At 43.2% G+C, this 23,056-nt stretch overlaps 2 protein-coding genes across 2 annotated transcripts; one reads left to right on the top strand and one right to left on the bottom strand.

Moving 5' to 3' along the window:
* Positions 1 to 1,394: 1,394 nt before the first annotated feature.
* LOC136710529 (ras-related protein M-Ras) lies at positions 1,395 to 15,691 on the bottom strand. The gene is made up of 6 exons (XM_066686113.1): positions 15,440 to 15,691; positions 6,262 to 6,471; positions 5,764 to 5,917; positions 4,407 to 4,506; positions 2,795 to 2,874; positions 1,395 to 1,998 (listed from the first exon to the last, which is right to left on the bottom strand). The coding sequence occupies exons 2-6, from the start codon at positions 6,452 to 6,454 to the stop codon at positions 1,899 to 1,901; spliced, it is 627 nt and encodes a 208-aa protein (XP_066542210.1). The 5' UTR covers positions 6,455 to 6,471; positions 15,440 to 15,691; the 3' UTR covers positions 1,395 to 1,898.
* A 1,581-nt stretch (positions 15,692 to 17,272) lies between these two features.
* LOC136664093 (transmembrane protein 177-like) lies at positions 17,273 to 21,089 on the top strand. Its single transcript, XM_066641138.1, has 3 exons — positions 17,273 to 17,387; positions 18,984 to 19,487; positions 20,102 to 21,089. The coding sequence occupies exons 2-3, from the start codon at positions 19,008 to 19,010 to the stop codon at positions 20,552 to 20,554; spliced, it is 933 nt and encodes a 310-aa protein (XP_066497235.1). The 5' UTR covers positions 17,273 to 17,387; positions 18,984 to 19,007; the 3' UTR covers positions 20,555 to 21,089.
* Positions 21,090 to 23,056: the final 1,967 nt, after the last annotated feature.

Genomic DNA, 23,056 nt, shown 5'->3' with positions numbered 1-23,056 from the left:
TTCGGTCTGCCCGCTAAGGTTCCCAGAGTCCCCACTCTGGTAATCACCCCATGCTATACATGTAGTAAATGTCTGATTTCAGCTCCCTTCACTGTGGAAATACTACAGGAGCATCTCAGTAAATTAGAATATCTTCATATCACCTTTTGCATGAACTGCATGGCGTGGAAGCGATCAGCCTGTGGCAATCTTGAGGTCTCATGGAAGCACAGGTTGCTTTGATAGCCGCCTTCAGCTCGTCTGCGCTGTTGGGTCTGGTGCCTCACATCTTCCTCTTGACAATAGCCAATAGATTCCCAACACCAGCAGATGACACGGCTTCCCAAACCGTTTCTGATTTCTGGAAGGCGTCAATGACTGCTTTCTGGACGTCTGTCAAGTCAGCAGTCTTCCCCATGATCGTGTAGCCTACCGAACCAGACTAAGGGACCATTTTAACGGCTTAGGAAACCTTTGCAGGTGTTTTGTGTTGATTATTCTAATTCTCTAATGACTTTTGGGTTTTCATTGGCCATGAGCCATAATCATCAACATTAACAGAAATAAACGCTAGAAGTAGATCACTCTGTTTGTAATGCATCTACACAATATATGAGTTTTACTTTATGAACTTAATTACTGACATAAATTAACTTTTTGATGATATTCTAATTTAGCGAGATGCACCTTGTACGTAACCCTCACTTCCATGCATCCTTCACGTTGTGTTACATTTTTATCAACAGCTCCACTAGAGGGCGCAGGGTGATATTGGAGGGAAACTGAGGAGGGACAGTGCTTTCGGACGTCTCCTGGGGATTCCGTAACCTGCTTCGCTGTGGTCCCCTCCAGACATCAATCCTGAGACCTGGGAGTGGGGCATGAACTAGTAGCTACACTGCCCTAAAGAGGTCTAGTGGTCCGGCTCTGTTTAAGCTTCCAGAGAACATGCACAAACACAGAGTCTGGATTGGACGGTCCAATCCTATCCGTATACGGACAAATGAGCCCTAACAACTTCTGTATCCTACATCTATAACATGATTAGAATTGTACTGCATTTAGCCTGAAATACGAGCATCACTCAAATGCTGTAAATGTAAATACTGTATGTCGTAGCATGCCATAGTCTGTACATAGTCTTCCAGGGGGGTGGGATTTTTGGTAGGGTGGATTGAAGGGTTCTGTTTGGGCCAGAAGTATATGTCTGCCAAGTCTTACATTGGCCTGAGAAGGTAAGGTGAAGATGAAGAAATATAGATACTGATATTTTGGCCTGAAAGCTGATGTTGGTGGCAAAAAATATAACCTCTTTCATCAGCTGAAGTGACCACACTACATTTACCTAGAAAGAACACCGCTGAGCACTTCAACAAAGGCAAACAAGCCATCATTTCAACACTAAGACCCCAAGATTTGACCCCTTGACTCCAAGTAAAAGTGCAAAGGATTCGTATATTAGTGCAAAATGGATGAACCCCATATCTGTGATGCCTGTAGTTTCTTGTGCTGAAGGGTTAAGGCCATTTTCACGGAGGTATTGAAGATTCCCGATGCACCAAATATTAAAAGTCTTTAACTGGCCGAAATTCGTCAGCACTTCAGACGTGTCCAGAGACAACAAAGGCCAAGTTCTGCCCACTTCCACCAAAGCCCTTGGATGTTAGACAACCAGGAAAGATGCAACAACACTTAAGTGACCTCTTCCGGACAGGACCCTCCATTTTTCCTGCGGTCACTCAGTGTGTGCAAAACCGGTAGCATCTTTAGGCGTTTTTAAAGGCCTTTTTGGCGTTTATAGCCCACCCCCGCCCGGTTCTGTAGTCCTCCCCAGCCCAACACAGTGTCCCGAGAGAAGAGTCACACTCAGAGAACCGTCCAATTCTGGACTGTTTACTGGAGCCCAGTCGAGGAAAGTGTCACAAAATGCTGCAGTGGAGCTTCTGCGAGGTGGCAGCTCGGTCTCCACGCCACTTCATCTTCTTCTTCTTCTTCAGACTCCTCTCAGGGATCTGTTGCCTAGGTGAAGTGAAGGAGGAGGAAACACAATACAGGAAGAGGAAGGTAAGACAAATCCAGGAGGGGAAAAAAAAGGAGAAAACCGAGAGGGAGGGAAAACGGTGATGGTGAGATAAGTAGCTTTTCCTTTAGGACACACTAGGGCTGGACAATAATTCAATCAATATACATCGCAATATAACATTTTTAAATAACTTAATAATTTTCAATATTTTAATATACATTATTTACAGTGTCTGTCACTGACTGGCGGTGACAGACACTGTAAATATATTATAATTTTAAAGTATTAATATTAACATTGACAAAGCCTGGAGGTTGCTGATTGTTGGTGATGTCATGTTTCTTTTAGTTCTTAATGTATTTTTCTGTGGCTATTTTATTGTTCATATCAATATCGGAATTATATTGTATTGACTGAAAGTAAGAAATACATTGTGATATAAATTTTGGCCGTATCGTCCAACTCTAATTTAGACTCTCCTTCATTTAAAATTGCTTTAAAACCTTGTGACTAAGGTTTTCTGTCTATTTAAATGGCAGCCAGGTTACAAAATACACAACTATGAGCAGACACCCTCCTCCACCTATTACATAGTGAAGTTTCTGCAGTGCTGAGCCTGGAATAGCAAACACAAAGGCTCTATTCTTCCTGTTACAGCTCAGTGGAACGCCACAACGATTTTGAAGCTGTAATTTTATGGTAAAAATACGACCTAGTGTTGCGTTAACCTCGGTCACAGTGGTATAGCATCATTGTCACCTGTGGAAGTGGGTTCGCATCTTGGTCACTCACCTGATCACCCTGACCAGCTCATGAAAGGCTTTGTCCACGTTCATCGGCGGGTCCTTGGCACTCGTCTCAATGTACGTAATCTGTTTTGTGAATGAAAGGAGAAATCAGTATAAGCTTCTCTCGTCCATCCCCCGTGACTCATTATCTTTAAATAGGAGCGAAAAATACAGTCTCTACGACTGGCGCATCGCTAAAACTGGACTTAATCACAGCCTGTCTCTATGAGTGAGTCAACACTCCAGCCCACAAACCAGGGAAAACACACAAACAGTTTTATATGGCATCAGGATATTTAAGTATCTATATGTAAGAATTGGTTCGATGTGTACAGTTTATTGTTGCTTAAGTATCTATAGTCTATATATGTGTATATACAGTGTATTTAGTCCAGGACTAGGCCTAAACCCCATTTGGGACAGCATCCTTACATACACTGTATATTGAAACATTTGAAGACACCCTTTATAATCTGTACATTCTGTTACTTTAAGCTGCACCCACTGTGGATATGCAGTGTATGATCTCTATAGAAAAGCATGATATAAAATGCTATGTTCTGGAGCAGCTGCACATGACCTCAGAGTCACCAGGCCCAGTACCAGGGTTTTATAGCATTGGGGATAGGGTTATAAAGATTGCCTTCTCTGGAGTGATAAAGAAATAAAGAGCCATCCAATGCCATTGGCAGTTATTTTAACATTTTTACATCCTGAAAATATATTAAAAACAAATGAGCAACCACACGAACACCAAAATAACACATGGTTTCAATAGCTGCCAATCCCACTGGTGTCCAGCCTCAGAGAGAGTGTGTTCCTCTGTGTCCAGACAGACATCCACAGCCTGGGTTTTGGGCTGGTTCATCGTTTTCTAATTAAAGACAGTGCTGAGGGTGGACAGAAGAGCTGTGGGCGAGTCTGCAGTTTTAGAGCAGAGATGTTCTCAGGAAATCTGCAGGGAATCCTGACGGAAATGTCTCTGGGTACGGATGAGGAAAAATGAGAAAACAGCTGCTGTATTTTAACCTAAGGCTTTAGACTGGTCATTAAGACTGACCCTGACTGTGTCCAGGCATGTTAGGACACTTGGGTACATTGTGGACACACTCTGTGTGGTCCATACTCTGATCTACTGGACTCTACTCTGTTTCGACTCTACTCTGTTTGAGATGACACTGGCTACATTCCAAGATGAGAGGGTTATAGTGGAGGACCAAGTGAGTATTGCCGAGTAGAGTTGAGTTGAGTTGAGTTGAGTATGGCACAGTGGAAAAGCTCTATTAATTTAAAGGTTGGAACATTCCTGTGAGGATCCGATGGTGCTCAGCCACAAGAGCAATTCTGAGGTGAGGATCTAATATTGAACGATTAGTTCTGGACTGCAGACAACACTCCAACTCATCCCAGAGGTATTAGATGGAGTTCAATCACTCCAGAGAACACAGTTCCACTGCTCCACGGCCCAGTGCTGGGTTTCTTTAGACCCCTCTAGCTCCAGCATGGCTACTCCAGAGTGTCACATTCTAGTGATCAATACTTGTTATTGAGAACATTCAGGCTGTTTGTGTGTGTGTGTGTGTGTGTGTGTGTGTGTGTGTGTATGGAAGACTCACACTGTGTTTGGCAGCCATCTCACTGCCCTGGTCACTTGTCACCTTCCTCAAATGAACCAGATCCACTTTATTAGCCACAAGGATCATGGGGAAGGACTCTCTGGGAAGAAAATGTGACAGAAGTTAAAGCAACTCGGCTGAGAAGGGTACAGTGTTCCTCATTAGTTCTCTCCATCTTTCCTTACTCTCTTTTTTAATGTAATTTATTAGCCCACCATTTCCTTCCTTTTTTCTGCATCTCTCTCTCTCTCTCTTTTCTTTCCCTCCACCATTCTCACACTGTTTGCTTCCTGTTTGATTTCTCTTTTTCTTTCTGTTTTTATGTTTTTCTTTCTCTGTTTATTCTCCTTTACTAAGTGTCCTTTTCTTGCTTTATTTTCTTTCTGTCTGTCTCTCTCTCTCTGTCTGTTACTACTCTGTTCTTCCCATTTTCTATATTTTCTGCTTCTCAGTCTCCTCAACAAGAAGACTAGCACACACACACACACACACACACAGAGAGAGAGAGAGAGAGAGAGAGAGGGGGGGGGGGATGGGAGCAGGGAGAGAAAGGAAAAAAGAGAAGGTGTGGGGGTGGGAGAGAAAGTGAGAGGGAGGGGTGGAGAGAGAGAAAGTGAAAGAAAATTAAGGAATGACAGAGAGAGGTGAGAAAGTGAGAGAGAGAGAGAGAGAGAGAGAGAACGAGAGAGAGAGAAAGAGAGAGAACGAGAGAGATAGAGAACGAGAGATAGTGTGAGAGAGAACGAGAGAGAGAGAGCAAGAGAGAGAGAGAGAGAGAGAGATAGAGAGAGAACGAGAGAGAGAGAACAAGAGAGAGAGAGATAGAGAACAAGAGAGAGAGAGGGAGAGAAAGAGAGAACAAGAGCAAGAGAGAGAGAGAGAGAGAGAGAGAGAGAAAATGCAAACAGACTGAGTGACTGGGCCACTGCTTATACCCCTGAGTCACTCGGGATGACGCGTACCATTGTGGACTCTAGCTTCAGTTATCAGCTGATCACAAAATCACTCATTCATTTATTTATTCATTGTCTGTAACTGCTCATCCAGTTCAGGGTCACGGTGGGTTCGGAACCTACCCGGAAATTCATGGGGTGATAGGAACACACCCTGGAGGGGTGACACACACACATTCACTCACACCTAAGAAAACATTTGAGTCGCCAATTCACCTACCAACCAGAGCACCCGGGGGAAACCCACACGGACACAGGGAGAACACACCAAACTCCTTACAGACAGTCACCCGGAGCAGGACTCGAACCCACAACCTCCAGGTCCCTGGATCTATGTGACTGTGACACTAATAATAATATTTTATAATAAATGAAATAACATCCTGCACCCGTGTTCCTCTCACCGATCTTTGACCCTGAGGATAAGCTGGTGGAAGCGGTCCACGTGCTCAAAGCTGGCCTTGTCCGTGACAGAGAACACGATGAGAAAGCCGTCCCCTGTCCTCATGTACTGCTCTCTCATCGCACTGAACTCCTCCTGCCCAGCCGTGTCCAGCACTGCAAACACAGCACACGTCTACTGTAACACAGTGCAACTAAATCACATGGAGGTGAGGTTTGTACCGCAATATTTTGCCTCAGTTTAGTCAAGACACCAAAGAGAATCTCCGCCCCTCCTTCTCAAACTGATGAAGGCACAACCTCAGGAGCTCAAAACGCTTGGAGGAGAATACAGCACAACTGCCCTCTTTCTGGGGTCTCTCTCTCATCCCCATCACCCCCCTAAATGTTATTCAGTGCAGGCATCTGTTAACTAACATGACAGAAGTGGAGTTAGTGTTCTCCTCCAAGCATGTTGAAGCATTCTCTCATCCTTAGCACAGTGTCTGGGAGAGTCCTACCGTCCAAAATAGCCCACTGTCCGTCGATCTCAGTGTGCTTCAGGTACGAGTCCTCGATGGTGGGGTCGTAATCGGGGACGAAGATCTTCTGGAAGAACTGGATGGTGAGGGCACTCTTGCCCACGCCGCCGTCCCCCACCACCACCAGCTTGTAGGTTGGGAGGTTGTCGCTGGGGACTGCGCTGGTCGCCATAGCAACGCCGGCTAAACCTAGAAACACAGGGATGGAGAATGTGCTGTGAGTATGATCTGAAGATCTGAAAAACAAATGGAGTCTCGTGAGATTTGTCCTGGGCCTGTGCAAATGTTTGGGTACTCTTGGATGACTGGGGAAGGCTTGTTGATTTTCAAAGAGAAAGATTTACTGAACTGTAAGAGGGAGAATAGAGCCTCTGTTGATGCTACTCTGGGCTCAGCACAGCAGAAACTGCACTATGTCATTTGTGGAGGCGTGCTGTAAAAATGAATTACACTCTGCATCGGTAGGGGGAGCCTGTGAGTCAAAAAAACTGCCAAATCTTACTGTGTTGTTTTACAATACAACGTGCCCAACTATTTTCCTCATAGATGAAGTGTGAACCTATTTTCACTTTGATAATCATCTAAAACACAGCTGAAACAGGGGGACCCACTCGTTTTGTGGTTTGGATGGTAAATGTGGGAAGGCAGCACTTTCAGAGGAGACGCGGAAGTCTGAGAGCGATATTCCACTGGAGCAAGAGCTAAAACAAGCCTAGGAACCACAGAGGAAGTGAAGTGTGGTCTCCTCTAGACTCTCAGTCTGGGGTTCGCTTTAATTATGCCCGTTCCCTTCACCAGATGTTGAGAAGTCTAGTGTGTTTAGCCATCATAAATTTCCTTTGGCACTTATGTTTTTGTGCAACAATGCTGCTGTGTCCAGAGCCAAAAGCTGAGGTCATCCTGAAATCCAGTGGTCTTATTTCTTAAAGATATTCTTTACACGTTTGTGTCCCCATCTTTGATGTAATAGTAATAGCTTCTATTTGGAGCTGGAAAATAATTCCATATCAAAAAATAAAAGGAACACTAAAGTAACACACCTTAGATCTCAATGAATGAAATATTCCAGTTGAAAACCTTTATTCATCACATAGTGGAACAGGTTGAGAACATAAACACGATCAATGTAAATCAAACTTATTATCCCATGGTCTGGATTTGGAATCATACTCAATATAAAAGTGGAAAATCAAATTACAGGCCGATCCAACTTCAGTGGACATTTCCTCCAAACAAGTTCAAATGAGGCCCAGTAGTGTGTGTGGCCTCCACATGCCTGTATGACCTCTCTACACTTCCTGGGGCATGCTCCTGATGAGGCGGCAGAAGTTCTCCTGAGGGATCTCCTCCCAGACCTGGATTAAAGCATCAGTCAACTCCTGGACAGTCTGTGGTGTAACGTGGTGTTGGTGTCCCAGATGTGCTCGATTGGACTGAGGTCTAGGGAAGGGGCAGGCCAGTCCATAGCATCAATGCCTTCATCATGCAGCAACTGCTGACACATCAGGCCTAGCATTGTCATGCATCAGAAGGAACCCAGGGCCCACTTCACCAGCATATGGTGTTACAATGGGTCTGAGGATCTAATCCCGGTACATCCGGACAGGGAACCTCTGGCTAGCACATGGAGGGGTGAGCAGCCCTCCAAAGAAAAGCCCCCTCACACCATTACTGACCCACTGCCAAACCGGTCATGCTGGAGGATGTTGGAGGCAGCAGAACGTTCTCCACAGCTTCTCCAGACTCTGTCACATCTGTCCAGTGTGAACCTGTTCTCATCCGTGAAGAGCACAGGGCGCCAATGGCTGACAAAATGCAAAAGTGACGAAAACATCAGCCAGAAAAGATGAGAACAGAGAAATGATCTGTGGTCACCACCTGCAGAACTACTCTTTATAGGGGTTGTCTTGCTAATCGCCTCTCATTTCTACCTGTTGTCTGTTCCATTTGCTCAACAGCAGGTGAAACTGATTCACAATCAGTGCTGCTTCCTAACTCTACAGGTTGATTTCACAGAAGTGTGATTGACTTGGAGTTACATCGTGTGGTTTAGGTGTTCCCTTTGTTTTTTTGAGCAGTGATAATATGATTTGATTTTTAAACACATTTTCAATATTTCAATATGCATTATTTACAGCATCTGTCACTGACTGGCGGTCATTACAGGGCATTGTCGTCAGTTCAGCACACTGATGCTGGGCCAGCAGGTTGAGGGTTTCAAATGCCAACAGACTCAACACACTGATCCTTAAGGCTGGTGATATTGTGGGTGAGGAACTGGACTTGCTGATGGCAGTGTCGGAGATGAGGATGCTGTCTAAGCTGCATCCCATAGATAATGACTGCCACCCACTCTACGACACAGTGAGTGAAATATATTAGCATATTCAGTGCCAGACTCATTCCACCAAAATATACCACAGAGCGCCACAGGAGGTCATTCCTACCTGTGGCCATCAGACTCTATATCTCCACCCTCAATGTGTGATACTACGGTTCATATGTTCAATAACAATAATGTAATTCATTTTTCTTTTGTGCAATAATTAAAAGGTATAATAATTTGAACTGCTTTATGCAGAATATTCCATATTTATTACCACAACCACTGCCACTTAATTGTATCTGTAAGAATTTAAAGTGTACATTTTGCAATATATTTTTTTAATTATTAGAGTGTTTATTCTTTTATATAAACGGTTGCAACTGTAATAACTGCAATTTCCCTCTGGGAGAGATAAAGTATTTCTGATTCTGAATCTATAAGCCAATAGGTTTATGCTTGATGGTGATGTCATGTTTCTTGTTTTTTCTTGGAAGTTTTCATTGATTTTATAATGTTCATATCGTTATCGACCAGAATTAAGAAATATATCGTGATATAAATGTTGACCATATCATCCAGCTCTAGTTAGGAAGGCTTTACACTACATGTTGGAACATTGCTGTTTGAATTTGTGGCATTCAGGAAGAAAAATGTTAATGAAGTTGGTAATGATGCTGTTTGATGAATTCTGGATCACAGACATCACTTTAACTTCTTCCTAAGCTCTCTATAGCCACCCCCTACCCCAGTCCATACATGCTATTGAGCATGGTGAAGTTAGGCTCATGTGCAGCTGCTCCACAGTGCCCTATTATATTACATATACATAATAGCTTCCTACATTCCCCATTCTCTCTCAGACTTTAGTCTGTTCTGGACATTTATTTTATTTCACCCTGTTCTTCAGTGCTCAGGGCTCAGCTACACTTTGTATTTCTACAAATACAGACTAGTTGATATGTTGTCCTGCATACTTTCTTACCCCTTTTATCTTGTTCTTTAAATGCTCAGGACACCCTCAGGTCCCCTACAGAGCAGGATTGGTTTGGGTGGTGGGTCATTCTCAGCGCTGCAGTGACACTGACGTGGTGGTGGTGTGTTAGTGTGTGTTGTGCTGGTACGAGTGGATCAGATACAGCAGTTGCTGCTTGAGTTTTTAAGCACTGCATTTTTAAACACTCACTGTCCACTCTATTCTCTGAGACACTCCTACCTCGATGGTCCACCTTGTAGATGTAAAGTCAGAGACAGGAGATGTTTCACACACTAACACACCACCACGACGTCAGCGCTGAGGATGATCCATCACCCGAATCAGTCCTCCCCTGTGGAGATCCTGAGCATTGAACAACAGGAGGAAATAGGGCTAATAAAGTATGCAGAGCAACAGGTAGACTACAGCTTGTGATTGTAGAGTTACAAAGTGCTCCTGTGTGGTCAGTGGGGCTGAGAGAGTGGACAGTGAATGTAGAAACGAGGAGGCGGTATACCGATTGAATTATTCTGAGTGGGAGTCGCAGAAGTGCAGCAAAAACCCTTCACCACTTCATGAGCATTTCACACTCAAAACCAAAACCACAGCAAAACACACACACAAAAAAAAGAGAAGCTCTGACGCTCCTCCGCACTCAGTCATTTCAGCCTCACACTCCCAGCTCAAGAGCTTTCCCCCAGCGGCTGGCAGAGCTCACAAGAAAACCCCATTTCATTGTAGGGGTTTTTATAAAGCAATACACAAACAGAGAAAGCTCGATAGAGTTCGAGACGCTGCAAATTGTTTCCATCTCTCGCTGTGTAGGATGCTGCATCTAAACAATGACCTCTCTCGCTCTTGTTGCTATATTAAAAAGCTGAAAAGAAATTACCGTACTCCATTCTATAAGGGAGAGGTTAAAATTCATTATCCCACAGAGTAAATACTATGTCAGTAAGATAGGATACACCATTTTAATATTAATTTCTGAACATCAACCTGGCTTTAAATATTCATCAGAATGAATCAGACAAATGCACACGGCTTTAAGGGTGTTTGATATGTTCGGGCGTAGCAGGTGGTGTCACTGTCACACAGCTCCAGGGACCTGGAGGTTGTGGGTTCGAGCTCCGCTTCGGGTGGGTTTCCTCCGGGTGAATGTATGTGAGGAGTTTGGTGTGTTCTCCCTGTGTCTGCGTGGGTTTCCTCCGACTGACTATCTGTGAGGAGTTTGGTGTGTTCTCCCTGTGTCTGCATGGGTTTCCTCCGGGTAACTGTCTGTGAGGAGTTTGGTGTGTTCTCCCTGTGTCTGCGTGGGTTTCCTCCGGGTAACTGTCTGTGAGGAGTTTGGTGTGTTCTCCCTGTGTCTGCGTGGGTTTCCTCTGGGTGACTGTTTGTGAGGAGTGTGGTGTGTTCTCCCTGTGTCTGCGTGGGTTTCCTCCGGGTGACTGTTTGTGAGGAGTTTGGTGTGTTCTCCCTGTGTCTGCATGGGTTTCCTCCGGGTGACTGTCTGTGAGGAATTTGGTGTGTACTCCCTGTGTCTGTGTGGGTTTCCTCCGGGTGACTGTTTGTGAGGAGTGTGGTGTGTTCTCCCTGTGTCCGCGTGGGTTTCCTCCGGGTGAATGTATGTGAGGAGTTTGGTGTGTTCTCCCTGTGTCTGCGTGGGTTTCCTCTGGGTGACTGTCCGGAGGTGTGAGTGCATGAGTTAATGTGTGAGTGTGTCTCACTCTGCAAAGGACTGGCGCCCCCCCAGGGTTTGTTCCCGCCTTGCGCCCAGGGAACAGTTTCCCTTTCCAGTAGTTCAGATAATTCAGAAATGTTCCACATGATGTCATAACAAACAAATAAACAACCACACACATAAATACACAAGTATGGTACCTCAGTTTTGCACTAAATCAGACACATACACACATTTACTCACTATAATTCACTGACATACTCTCTTCCTCTCATTCATTCGCTCACTCCCTCACATATTCTCATTCACGCATATACTTGCTTTCATTCATTCACACTCATGTTGTCATATACATATTCTAATTAACACACTAAATCACATACTCACCCTCTCATACTCTCTCACTCTCTCACAAAATCACATATTCATTTTCTCCTTCATTCACCCTCACTATATCACATACTCACCCACTCATACTCACTCAATCACATACTCACCCACTCATATTCACTCTCTCATAAAACCACATATTCACCCACTCATTTTCTCCTTCATTCACCCTCACTATATCACATACTCACCCACTCATACTCACTTGCTCATGTAAATACTTATTCTTTTCTTCACTCACTCACGAATACATGTTATGTCATGTACCATTAACCTACACTCCTCCACAAGGGGGTGCTATTGCGTGCTCTGCATCAGCAACACTTTGTGTCCTTGTGGAAATAATGTCCTACCTCAAGGAGGATATCTGCCTACTGTGTGATGAACGGAACGACTGGAACGGTCCAAAATGAACTGGAAACCAACATTTGTAATTAACATCCACTCAAAGCACAGTCTCGCTCCTTTAATGTTCTAGAATAAGAATTAAAATCACTTTATTGGCCACTGTGCTTGCGCACAGAGGAAATTGTTCTCATCGTTTAACCCAATCCGTGCTGTGAAACACACATTTACACACACTAGGGGGCAGTGAGCACAAATGCCCGGAGCAGTGAGCAGCCCTAGCCGCGGCGCCCAGGGAGCAGTTGGGGGTTAGGTGCTTTGCTCAAAGGCACTTCAATCATGACCTGCCGGTTCTGAGGATCGTACTGGCAGCCTTCCTGTTACAAGCCCAGTTCACTAACCACCAAACCACAACGTTTCGTCAGCGTACTCAATAAACAACGAAGATGGATTCCAGTTTAGTTCAAACAATGTACGCTAACATGACACTTCATGGTGAAGACCCTTTAGAAACAAGTCTGCATTAGAAGAGTAAGCAGCCCTTTACTATAAATGTTCATACACAGGCATTAACACCTATAAAGGCTTATGTACGTGTCATTTACCCTGATGAATGATGTCAAACCGCATTACGTCATAAAAGCTCGTAATAAAAGCTCGTATAATCAACCTGAACCATCCCACTCTTAACATCAATATATTTTATCAATCCATCCATTAGTCATGGTAGCGTCCAGCTGATGTCCTCAGACGTTACGAGACACCGAAAGAATCCATTCTTACCTAAAAGGAGTCTCTCTTTCTTCTTCTAAATAACGAAGCTACTGCAGCTGACCCACTGACTCAGTCCTGACTCCAGCGAAGGCATGAGGACAGCGTCAAGATCTGAAAGGACTCTAGCTGCTCTGCTGTGCTCTGCTCTGGGAGGAAATGTCCATCAGTGAGAGGACGGCCGGCCTCTTCCTGCGGCCCACAATACGAGGAAGGAGCGGGTTTCCTTCCTAATTCCACCCTCTTCATATCAGCACACACTCATTTCATACACCAGGAAACACCACAAACCCTCTCTCTCTTACACACACTCACACACACACACAATCTTGTATGGGTGAATTGTGGGGACATTATATAGACTTTCATTCACTTTGTGGAGTTCTTTTATTAACCTTACTATAAGTACTACTAGCTCAACACTAATCCTAAACTTCACATAACTTTAAAACAAAGGTTAAAAGGTTAGTCTTCAGCGTAAAAGGTAATGATTACAGTGTGGGGCCCTCACAAGGAATACAAGTCCCCACAAGGTGTGTAAACTGGTTTTTGTCCCGGCAGTGTGATATATGCCTTGCACACACACACACACACAGAGGACAGGGACCTCAGCCCATCCAGTTAGACCAACCCTCAGTGTCCACTCACTTTAGGAGCAGAGCAGTTCTTTACAGAACTAAGTCCTCAGGAAAGACTTTGCTGTCTGAATGTTTTCTGGTATTTTACTGTGCCAGTGTTATTAACAATGCAAGCAACACCGGAACAGACTGAACCTTCTAAAACTTCATAAAATATTATCTCAGTTCTTTAAGAGTTGTGGTTTTAATCCAGAGCTACTCAAACTCTGTCATCTGGAGATCCCCACTGTCAGTTTTCTGAGAAATCACCCAACCCCCCCTCAACTTAATCAAGCTTGTGAATATGTAAACCACCACAGCGTCAGTAGAAATCAATCCGTTCAAATCATCCATTTTAATTGCTGAATAATCCATAGATCCTAAATAGTTCCTCAGATAATAACACGCATAGAAAAAAGAAAAGAAAACATTACCATGTGCCAGTAGCGCATTACAATTCATACTATGCCATATTGTCAAAATATTGTCAGATATAATGACAGAATAGTCTACTGAAAATCAAAATCAGACATGTTCTCTGTGTGTATACGGGTTACAGAGTTGCTCAAAGACTTTATTAATAGTTTATATGTGTGTCACTAAGAGTCACTTATAATTGGAACTGTGTCTCACTGAACAACACGGCTTTTGTCTAAAACAACTGTGTCCGAAACTCAGCCTCGGTCCGGAGCAGCTGAAGTGCTACAACTCAATGCCGTTTTGTTTTTTCCTCTTGAATTCAGCTCTGTCATCACTGTAGACGAAGATACCATCACTGACGACATTGCTTTGTAATTAACTCCATTTGCTGCCACCCGAAATGCCTTTCAAAAATTTCCACACAGTGTCCGAGGAGGTCTGGAGCAGCTGTCACAGTTTCAGTGACCACTGACACAATGTGCTTCATATTAGCACTGCTGGACACTAATGATACGATTCAGTATCGGAATATCGGAGAATCAATGTGCTTTGTTGTCTATGAACTGAGCCAGCTTATGCTTCATAGAGCGGCTCCTCCGGATGTTTGAACTACATTTAATGCAAAATCTCTGAGACACATATTGCTCAATTTATTAACATTGAAACCAGAACTGGTTCCCACTGCTGAAACCAAAACAAGAAACAATATTCAAACCATGTATTTCATATATAGGCCTAAACATCAGGGTCATGGTAGGTCTCGGGCCTGCCTGGAATCACTGGATGCAAGGCAGAGGAACATACACCACACAGGGCCCCGGTCCATCACAAGGGATAACACACACACATTTTATTCTTGGATTCATTTTTTATGGTTAGTATTTTTAATCCAGGATCGGTTGAATCTGTGGATGCTGAACCTGTATGGAAGGATGGCTACACCATTAATGCTCAACTTAAAAGGGGAAATACATTATTTTTAAATATTATGTCAATATGTCATTTTTATTCAATATTTCTGAGGTGGTAAGAAAATACTGTCAATATTTTGGGAAAGTAAGATAAGGGAAGAATAAAATATCAAGAAGAAGAAGAAGAAGAAGAAGGACAAGAAATGATATTTCTGGAGATAATATTCCAAGAAACAGTCAGTATTTTCAGACACTAAATCACTATTTCTAGAAACTCTGTTAATATTTGGATATGGTAATTCACTACTTGGAGACACTACGCCTAAATTTCAAAAGAAATTTCAAAGAAGTGATTATACTTCAACAGGAATGTTTTTCTACGGAAAATCTCCTCAGTGTTTTCATCAGTTTGACGAAGGCCGCGTTCGAAATCACTCCTTGTACTCTTTGTAGTGCACTACATGAGTTTTGAAATTGTTCATTTATGCAGCCAAATAGCCCAGTACTTATTTAGTATGAATTTATACACACATAGTTAACCCTTTGTAAACGTAGTATGTACAGTTTGGATACACAAGTACGTAATTGTTTAAATGGTACTGTAGTGCACTATGTAGTGTACATAGATTTGGGACACCGCCCACACAGATTTCTGTAAAACGGTTCACTTAGCAACGGCATTGCATCAGATTGCGACGAAGGAAAGAAGAAAGAGCAGCTTACCAGAAAACGATTTACGTTCCTTTTTAAGGAGAATATCTGCCAAAAACGTCCCCACATCACTTTTACAGCCTTTAAACTCAACAAAAAGACGTTAATCTACAGGGTTCTCTTCGTAAATTGAACAAAAACATCGCCCTTTCTCTCAGCTCTCCGCTGCGCCGCCATATAAACAACACACTCTTAACAACGTACAATCTTTATATCTGCTGCTGCTGCTATAAATAGAATGGCCTCGCCTTCTTAACTCTGGCTTTTTTGCACAAATTATGACAGTGTCATAACCATAGGTTGAACCTACAGACTCTAATGTAGACTATGCTGTGAAGAAAGTGCAGTTTCTATGCGGTTTTATAGAAATTTATAGCATTTTTTTTCTAAAAGAAAGCTCCATCTTTCCCCACTTGTGAAAGTGGACTGTTCCACCACAGCGAGGTGCTCAGCTTTAAAGAGACAATATCATTGAAATTCGGCTGTCTTCGTATTTATGTTGTATTTTGGTGTAAAAAAGGTTTAAAATAATGTTCAAACGTTTACTACCCACACTTCAAACACCACAGGCTATTTGTTGTCTGTTAGAAACGGCTCATTTATGAGTCACTCTTTCTCTGATATCACAAAAACCAACACTAGAGGAGGCACCTCAGCATCCCACATTTCTTCTGAAATGAAGCGTATTATTAGGGAGTCTCCCTTTGTTTCAGAGACTCTTGGGAGGACTACACTACATGTTGCAACGTAGCTGTTAGGATTTAACGGCAACAAGTAGTAATGGACACCTGATGTTGGATGCTTATTTCAGGATCACAAAAGACACTCTAGTTAATCCCAAAGGATGGAGCACCATCACTGCAGTAAACACGGGTCCACTATGCCCTCTGTCAAACACTTGTCACTGAGCACGCTGCGGAAGGCGCATGTGCAGCTGCTTCAGAGTGTCCTATGAGAGATGCTTTATTGGTGTTTTTTTTTTAATTCGGTGATATGTCGGTTAAACAATAATCTCTGGCTTCTCTTATCATCTTAAACCTGCCCCAGAGGCTTCAGGACTGTTGACACTGACAACGATTTTAGTTGCTTTCTAGATTTTTGTACTTATCTGTGATTTGCTTTGGTTTCTTAATGTAGAAAACTGTTATAAGAACACTGAATTTAAAAATTAGACATGAATTCTAATTATTATCAAATAAAAAATCTAATCATGCCCTAGAGGCAGGCCTTCTGAACACCTACAGACTGAAACCAGAGTGAGCCGATCATAAATATATTCGATATGAATGTTAAACGGTAGTTTAATTGTTTAACATTTTCCTTACAAATGAAAGCACAACTGAAAATACTTTGTTAATTAATTATTAGTGAGTGGGGTATAAACATAAAGGAGTAGGGTATTAACATTAGGGAATAGTAGGGTGACCAGACGTCCTCTTTTACCCGGACATGTCGTCTTTTTTAGACTTAAAAAAATGTCCGGGCGGAATTTCACAAACGTCCGGGATTTTGTTTTTCTAGAGTTTACATAGAACTTCGAGAAACGTTTCGTTCACAAACTAGTCCCGCCCTCCTCTACTCCGATTGGTTCGATTGAGTGAGAAGGGGGCGTGGTGAAGCAGCCTAAAATCTTCTTATTGGACGGTCTGACAGTAGAGCTATCGTTATTGGTCGATAAACCTTCTCTGTAAACATTTAATTGGTCAGTCTGCACGTCAGTAGTCGTCCTCTTTTTCACCATCTCAGATCTGGTCACCCTAGGGAATAGGGTGTAAAGATTAGGGGGAAGAGTATACATATTAGGGAGTAGGGCAAAGGGATGTTCACTTGTAAAACGGAGTGGAACGTTCCTCTTAACTCCGCCCCCACCTTCACTGCGCGACGTAAAACCTCAGCGACGCGCGTGTCTTTCCTTCGCGGGTGTTTATTGTGTCCTTGTAGAGATGAGTTGTTTTTATCTGTACGTTTCTGTTAAAAGTTAGTAGATTTAGTATTTAATCATTGTTTAAGAACTCTGATAATAAACTAAAAAATGTATTTATACGTAAACGTGCGGCAGGGTACTTGTTTACTGAGGATACATTTTCTCTATTCGTTATTCATGTGTTGTTGCTTTCTGACTGTACCTGTCTGAATGTAGGAAAATGTTAGAAAAAATGTTCATTATGAAACGTGCCCTGTGTGCGTGGTTCTAGAGGCTTATAGGGACTGGTATGCACTTAAAGGGGAAGTCCACATAATTCTCAAACCCCTTGTATAATCCCGTCTTTAGAAATGGAGTGAGTCACTCAAAGCGTTTTAATGTTAAATTATTTGTAAGTACACCACGTAAGTACAGTACAGTGGCGGTTATAGGAACCAGACGTCTGAAATGATGAATGCAGTAGAAACATTCGCGGAGGATGTAGTGTGTTCTAAGCCCTGAAATAGGGTGACCAGATCTGAGATGGTGAAAAAGAGGACACGTCTTGTGGGGGGGGGGGCTCGCTGCCGTTGTATGCTTAGCTGAACCTATGTGTGCTTTTAGGTCCTTTACACCTTTATTTGCTACACAAAACATGGGAATTTCTTTTTTAATTCATCCGAGAACTTACATTTAGGTTTCGGCATAGCTGCTCGAGATGAGGGTGGGTACATGAGCTTTGCCTGAGGTAAACAAGGACTACTGACGTGCAGACTGACCAATTAAATGTTTACAGAGAAGGTTATCGACCAATAACGGTAGCTCTACTGTCAGAACGTCCAATCAGAAGATTTTAGGCCACTCACTCAAGCGAACCAATCGGAGTAGGGGAGGGCGGGACTAGGTTGTAAACGAAACTTCTCGAAGTTCTATGTAAGCGCTAGAAAAACAAAATCCCGGACGTTTGTGAAATTCCGGCCGGACATTTTAAAGAGGAATCAAGTCTGAAAAAGAGGACATGTCTGGGTAAAAGTGGACGTCTGGTCACCCTACCTATAAAAAAAGCCCTTTTAAGAAGATTTTTTTTACCTTTTCATCACTCGCTAATGAAAAAAAAATCCCAAAGTAAAACATTAGAGAAATAGGAAAAACACTTAAAATCTACAAAAATGGAGATAGATGTTTTTAATTGGACAGTGAATATATGAAGCTCACAAGACATATCGTAGCTGTCCAATTTAAAACATGTCGCAATTTTTGTGGATCTTTGGTTTACAACATCAACTGAACACAGTCATTCTTCAGGTTGTGTTTTGTGAGGAATAGACCAATAGAAATACTCCAAAATGACCTCAAATTTTAAGTTTTTTTCCCATTAACTTCCACTGAAAGTTATGAAGGCTTTTTCCTTTTGTCAAGTTACTATTTTAGGAGATACATGTTTTTCATTGAACAGTGATGATATATAGTTTTACTGTTCGTTGTAGAGAGTAAATCCAATGCGGTATTTGACGCCCGGTTCCATTCATCACCACTGTAAAGAAATTGGAGTTACTCTCAATGTCGAATGCAGTTATGTCGAAATTTTAAAGTGGACTGTACTTGTAAGTATCACTGATGATAACTTGGGCTCATTGTGTTATACTTTCACAGAGACAGCACCATCTAAAGAAGGAGATGGCACCCGGGTTTCTGAGATTCTCAGCTCTGGTGCAGAGGTATCGGACCCCTCTCCTCCTTACTGGCTGTGGGGGAGTTTTTGCTGCCAATATTTTCTACCATGTTTTTCCAGATCACACGTACAGGAAACTATACCAAGCCTGGAGTAAAGGGGAGCCAGCCGAGCTGTCAGAGAACCTGGAGAAGGTGTTCCAGGAGGTTCTAACGGACTCAGATGTTAGTTCCAGCTGTAAGTACAGTGCTTTTGCGGCGTATGGCTTCCATCCTGTCGGAGCTGGGGTCCCCTGGCTGCCTTCAGGTGCTCAGATCGGCGTCCCAGCAAACTTTAACGGCACCAAGGACGATCCGTCCGGTATCACTAACCGAACCATCCTCATCAATGGGAGAGAGGTGGAGTGGGACAGCGAGGTGGGGACGGCACTGAAAGACGCCCTGGTGCTCTCCCGGGACGCCCAGAAATTTGCCATTGCGCGAGAGGTGTGTTATTATTGAGCACATTTTCTTTACTGGATCGGGACCTCCAAAGAGCAGGTATATTTGAAATGGAGGGTCATTGTCAGCACTGCAACAGATGAGCTACAAGGGACCAGGAGTGTCTAACAGAGTGGACACAGAGTTTAAAAACTTCAGCAGCAACTGCTGTGTCTGATCCACTTGTACCAGCCCAACACACATTAACACACCACCACCACCACGTCAGTGTCTCTGCAGCGCTGAGAATGACCCACCACCCACATCATACCTGTTCTGTAGGGGAACTGAGGGTGTCCTGAGCAAGAACAATGTAAAAGGGGTAAGAAAGTATTCAGAGCAACATATCAACCACAGTCTGTATTTGTAGAAATACAAAGTGTAGCTGATAGAGTGGACAGTGAGTGTAGAATATAACAGGGTGGCAGTTATATCTCTGTCCACTAGGGGTCTCTCACCTTCTCTCTACTCCGAGTCATACCTAATATACAATGGCCAGATTGTCCAGAAAGATCCAAACATCTCAGGCATTAATAAAATACTCTTAATAGATTAAATTATTATTTATTTGTCCACATGTCTTCATAAATACTGATAATGTCCAATGTCTGATTCTCCAGGTCTTGAGGCTGGACAGTGGAGGTCCAATTATGCAGGCGGCTGTAGCTCCAACATGTCTCGCCGGGGCCTGGATCTACAGTGTGGCCCTGAAGCAGATCTTCGGGCTCATGGGCGGCTCCCTCATCCTCAGAGCTGGGGTTAACCTGGTCGCTCTGGGCCTGGGAGCCGTGTCGTACTTTTTATCCTCGGACGCGCTCAGTCAGTGGTTGGAATTTCGCTCGGACAAACAAGCCGCGAGACTTTCTAGACGTTACGCCGAAGGAGGAGTGGAGTTCTACGACAAGATCCTCTCCAGAAACAAGACCCTCAGAGTCCTGATGGGCACAAAAGGAGAGGAGATGTACGCTCCCAGTGGAAACCTGTTCCCCTCCAGCATCCTGAGCCTCAAACACGCTCCGTACACGTCCCGAAGAGAGGGAATCCTCAGTCAGCTCAAGGAGGAGAAAGCTTGAGGGACAGGGTGGGGCTACATGACTGTGATTTAGGACATTCAGAACACTCTGGATTTTGTTTGGGTGATGCATATGCTGAGAAATCTGCATGTCCAAAAAGGTCAAAACATACCGGAAATAATTAATTTGAATAAATTGTTAAATGTGTAATTCTCTCCCTGTTGTTCATGAATCGCTAAGCATTGGTCCTGCCCTGGGAAGCTCTCCAGTTCCATCTCCAGAAAAGATCCACCCATTAGAGACCAGGGTCATAAGAATACACAATTGGCCCCCATAATGATAGGGGAGATAGGGGAGCAGTTGTGGGTTCAGTGCAGCCATGGATGTTCCCGCTGGTCTTGGGGATTGAACTGTCAACCTTTCCGGTACCAAGCGCGTTCCTCTAACCGTTAGGCCACGGCTAACACAAAAGTGTCCCAGTTAGCTGTCGAGTGATGTGGCATTACCCTCACCCTCCCAGTGCTGATGACATGGACTGAGCTGGAGGACTTGGAAATAGCCAGAGATTGGGTGAAATTTCAGCTAAATCCAGAGTATACATGTTTAAATTATTAAATAAAATGAATGAATTAATAAATCTCTTCCTAAGTATTATATATCTACACACACCATCTTGTATCCGTTAAATGTGAGGACATTATGTAGCCATTTTGTGGAGACTTAACATTAACTGTTCTGCAAGAACTACTAATCTAACCTTAAACAAACCTTAAAATGTAACCAGCTGGGGGTCCTTACAAGGTAAACAAGTGCCAACAATGTGATTGTGTAAACGGATTTGATCCCCACAGTGAGATGTATTCCTGGTACACACACACACACACACACACACACGAGAAACCACATTTAAGCTTACTGACACATGGTCACTTCCTTAACTTATATTTTAATTATCTAGTTAATTCAGGGCCAGTTGATATTCTCTTTATTTTAAATGGACTGGTGTTTAGCCTGTGGCTTTATTCACAGCTCCCCTCCCCTTCCCTCTCCTCAATATGGTCCAGAAATAGAGGCGAGTAATTAAGACACTCGGGAGGTCTTTTCTTGAAGTGCCTGCATCAATTTTACCAGCTCCATTTGGTTCCAGATGAAGGAGAAACATATTCAAGGAAAATATTTAGTCTCCCTTTTAGAATTATTATTAAATGCACAATTGGGGTGCAGCCGTACTTTACCTTTAAAACAGATCTGTGTAAACAAGCTTGGTTATGATTGGCTGCTCTGTAATAGAAATGTGTGTTTATAGGCCTGTATATGTATGAATATGTGTGTGTGTGTGTGTGTGTGTCGGTTGGTTTTTAGATCACGAAAAACCAACTTGGATCAGGTCAGTCACTGCTTTACAGCCCAATGTAGGGAGGGGTTTTACACCCCTTCAGTCGACTCTTGGCATTTGACATGGTAACTTCAGGCTCATGTTCCAGAGCATTCTATTGGCACGTATAAGAGGAGTGTCTAGATACTTTTGGACACTCAGTGTTGGTTTCCCAGACAGGGATTAAGCTTGGACTTGGACTAAATTGGAGTGTCAATAGTGAAGCTTTACTGGAAAATCTAGGATTAATCTTAATCTGGGTTTGGGAAGCTGCTTTCATGTTAAAAACACAGCACTGTGGGTCATTACCATGGAGACAGAGCGACCCCCAGTGTAGACCGGCTTCCTATTGGACGAACAGGCTGTGGTGTGAATAGAGGTGGATTTTACACCCACTTTGTTCCAGGAACCCTGTGCTGGCTCGATTTTACACCCAGAATGGTGTTCTGGTACATATTAATCACACAAGAAAAAAGGGCATTCACCTTCAACACAAATCCAGTGTGTGTGTGTGTGTGAGAGACCTTCTCACACGGCTTGTAACGCTGCGTCTCTTTCACGCGAGGTTGGAGCTGGCTATTTACAATCTAAACAAAGCTGTAAAGAGCATGAACTGGTCAGTGATGTCCATCTTCAGGGGCATGTTCCCCTGAAGTTATTTTTAAGCACTGTGTGAAGATGGAACAGGCCTGATGTAAGCGAATGAGTGTTTTGCACATTTCTGAAGAACTATTGACCTGTGTTTGAGGCCCTGACCCTAATCTTACACACCCAGCTACAACCGCAGTTACTGAATTATTTACTATTTAATACACAGCCAGTCCCAAACGTTCTGGGGCATGTTTTGGGGCATTTTGTGCTTTTTTCATTAAATAAAGCCTCATTTGAATCAGTGCATCAAAGAGTCTTGTTTTACCGCACTTTAAACATGTCCAATTCTTCTGGAAACAGGGTTATAAACTGTGTCTGAGGCTTTGACTGTGTCTGTGACTAACTGTCTGTGATTTTAAATGTGTCTGGGAATTTAAATGTTTGTAATTATCTGCCATTTTCACTCTTTGATTTTATGTGTCTTGTGACTCTCTGTTAACCATGTCCATATCTGTTACTGTCTGTAGATTGTGTTTTCGTGAGTGTGTGTCTCTAATTGTGTTTTTGTGTGTGGGTGTGTGTGTGTTTAATCCGTG

Source organism: Hoplias malabaricus, chromosome 12 (assembly GCF_029633855.1).
Source record: "Hoplias malabaricus isolate fHopMal1 chromosome 12, fHopMal1.hap1, whole genome shotgun sequence".
In the NCBI taxonomy this organism is placed as follows: Eukaryota; Metazoa; Chordata; class Actinopteri; order Characiformes; family Erythrinidae; genus Hoplias; species Hoplias malabaricus.
Note: the sequence above shows the minus strand (reverse complement) of the source record. Positions and strands in the feature narration are given on the sequence as shown.

Coding starts and splice junctions, on each gene's coding strand:
- LOC136710529 (XM_066686113.1), bottom strand. CDS start 6,454: ATGGCGACCAGCGCAGTCCCCAGCGACAACCTCCCAACCTACAAGCTG. Junction 2,875..4,406: donor AGATGGCTGCCAAACACAGT/GTGAGTCTTCCA, acceptor TTCACAAAACAG/ATTACGTACATTGAGACGAG. Junction 1,999..2,794: donor GAGCTGGTCAGGGTGATCAG/GTGAGTGACCAA, acceptor CACTTCACCTAG/GCAACAGATCCCTGAGAGGA.
- LOC136664093 (XM_066641138.1), top strand. CDS start 19,008: ATGGCACCCGGGTTTCTGAGATTCTCAGCTCTGGTGCAGAGGTATCGG. Junction 19,488..20,101: donor AATTTGCCATTGCGCGAGAG/GTGTGTTATTAT, acceptor CTGATTCTCCAG/GTCTTGAGGCTGGACAGTGG.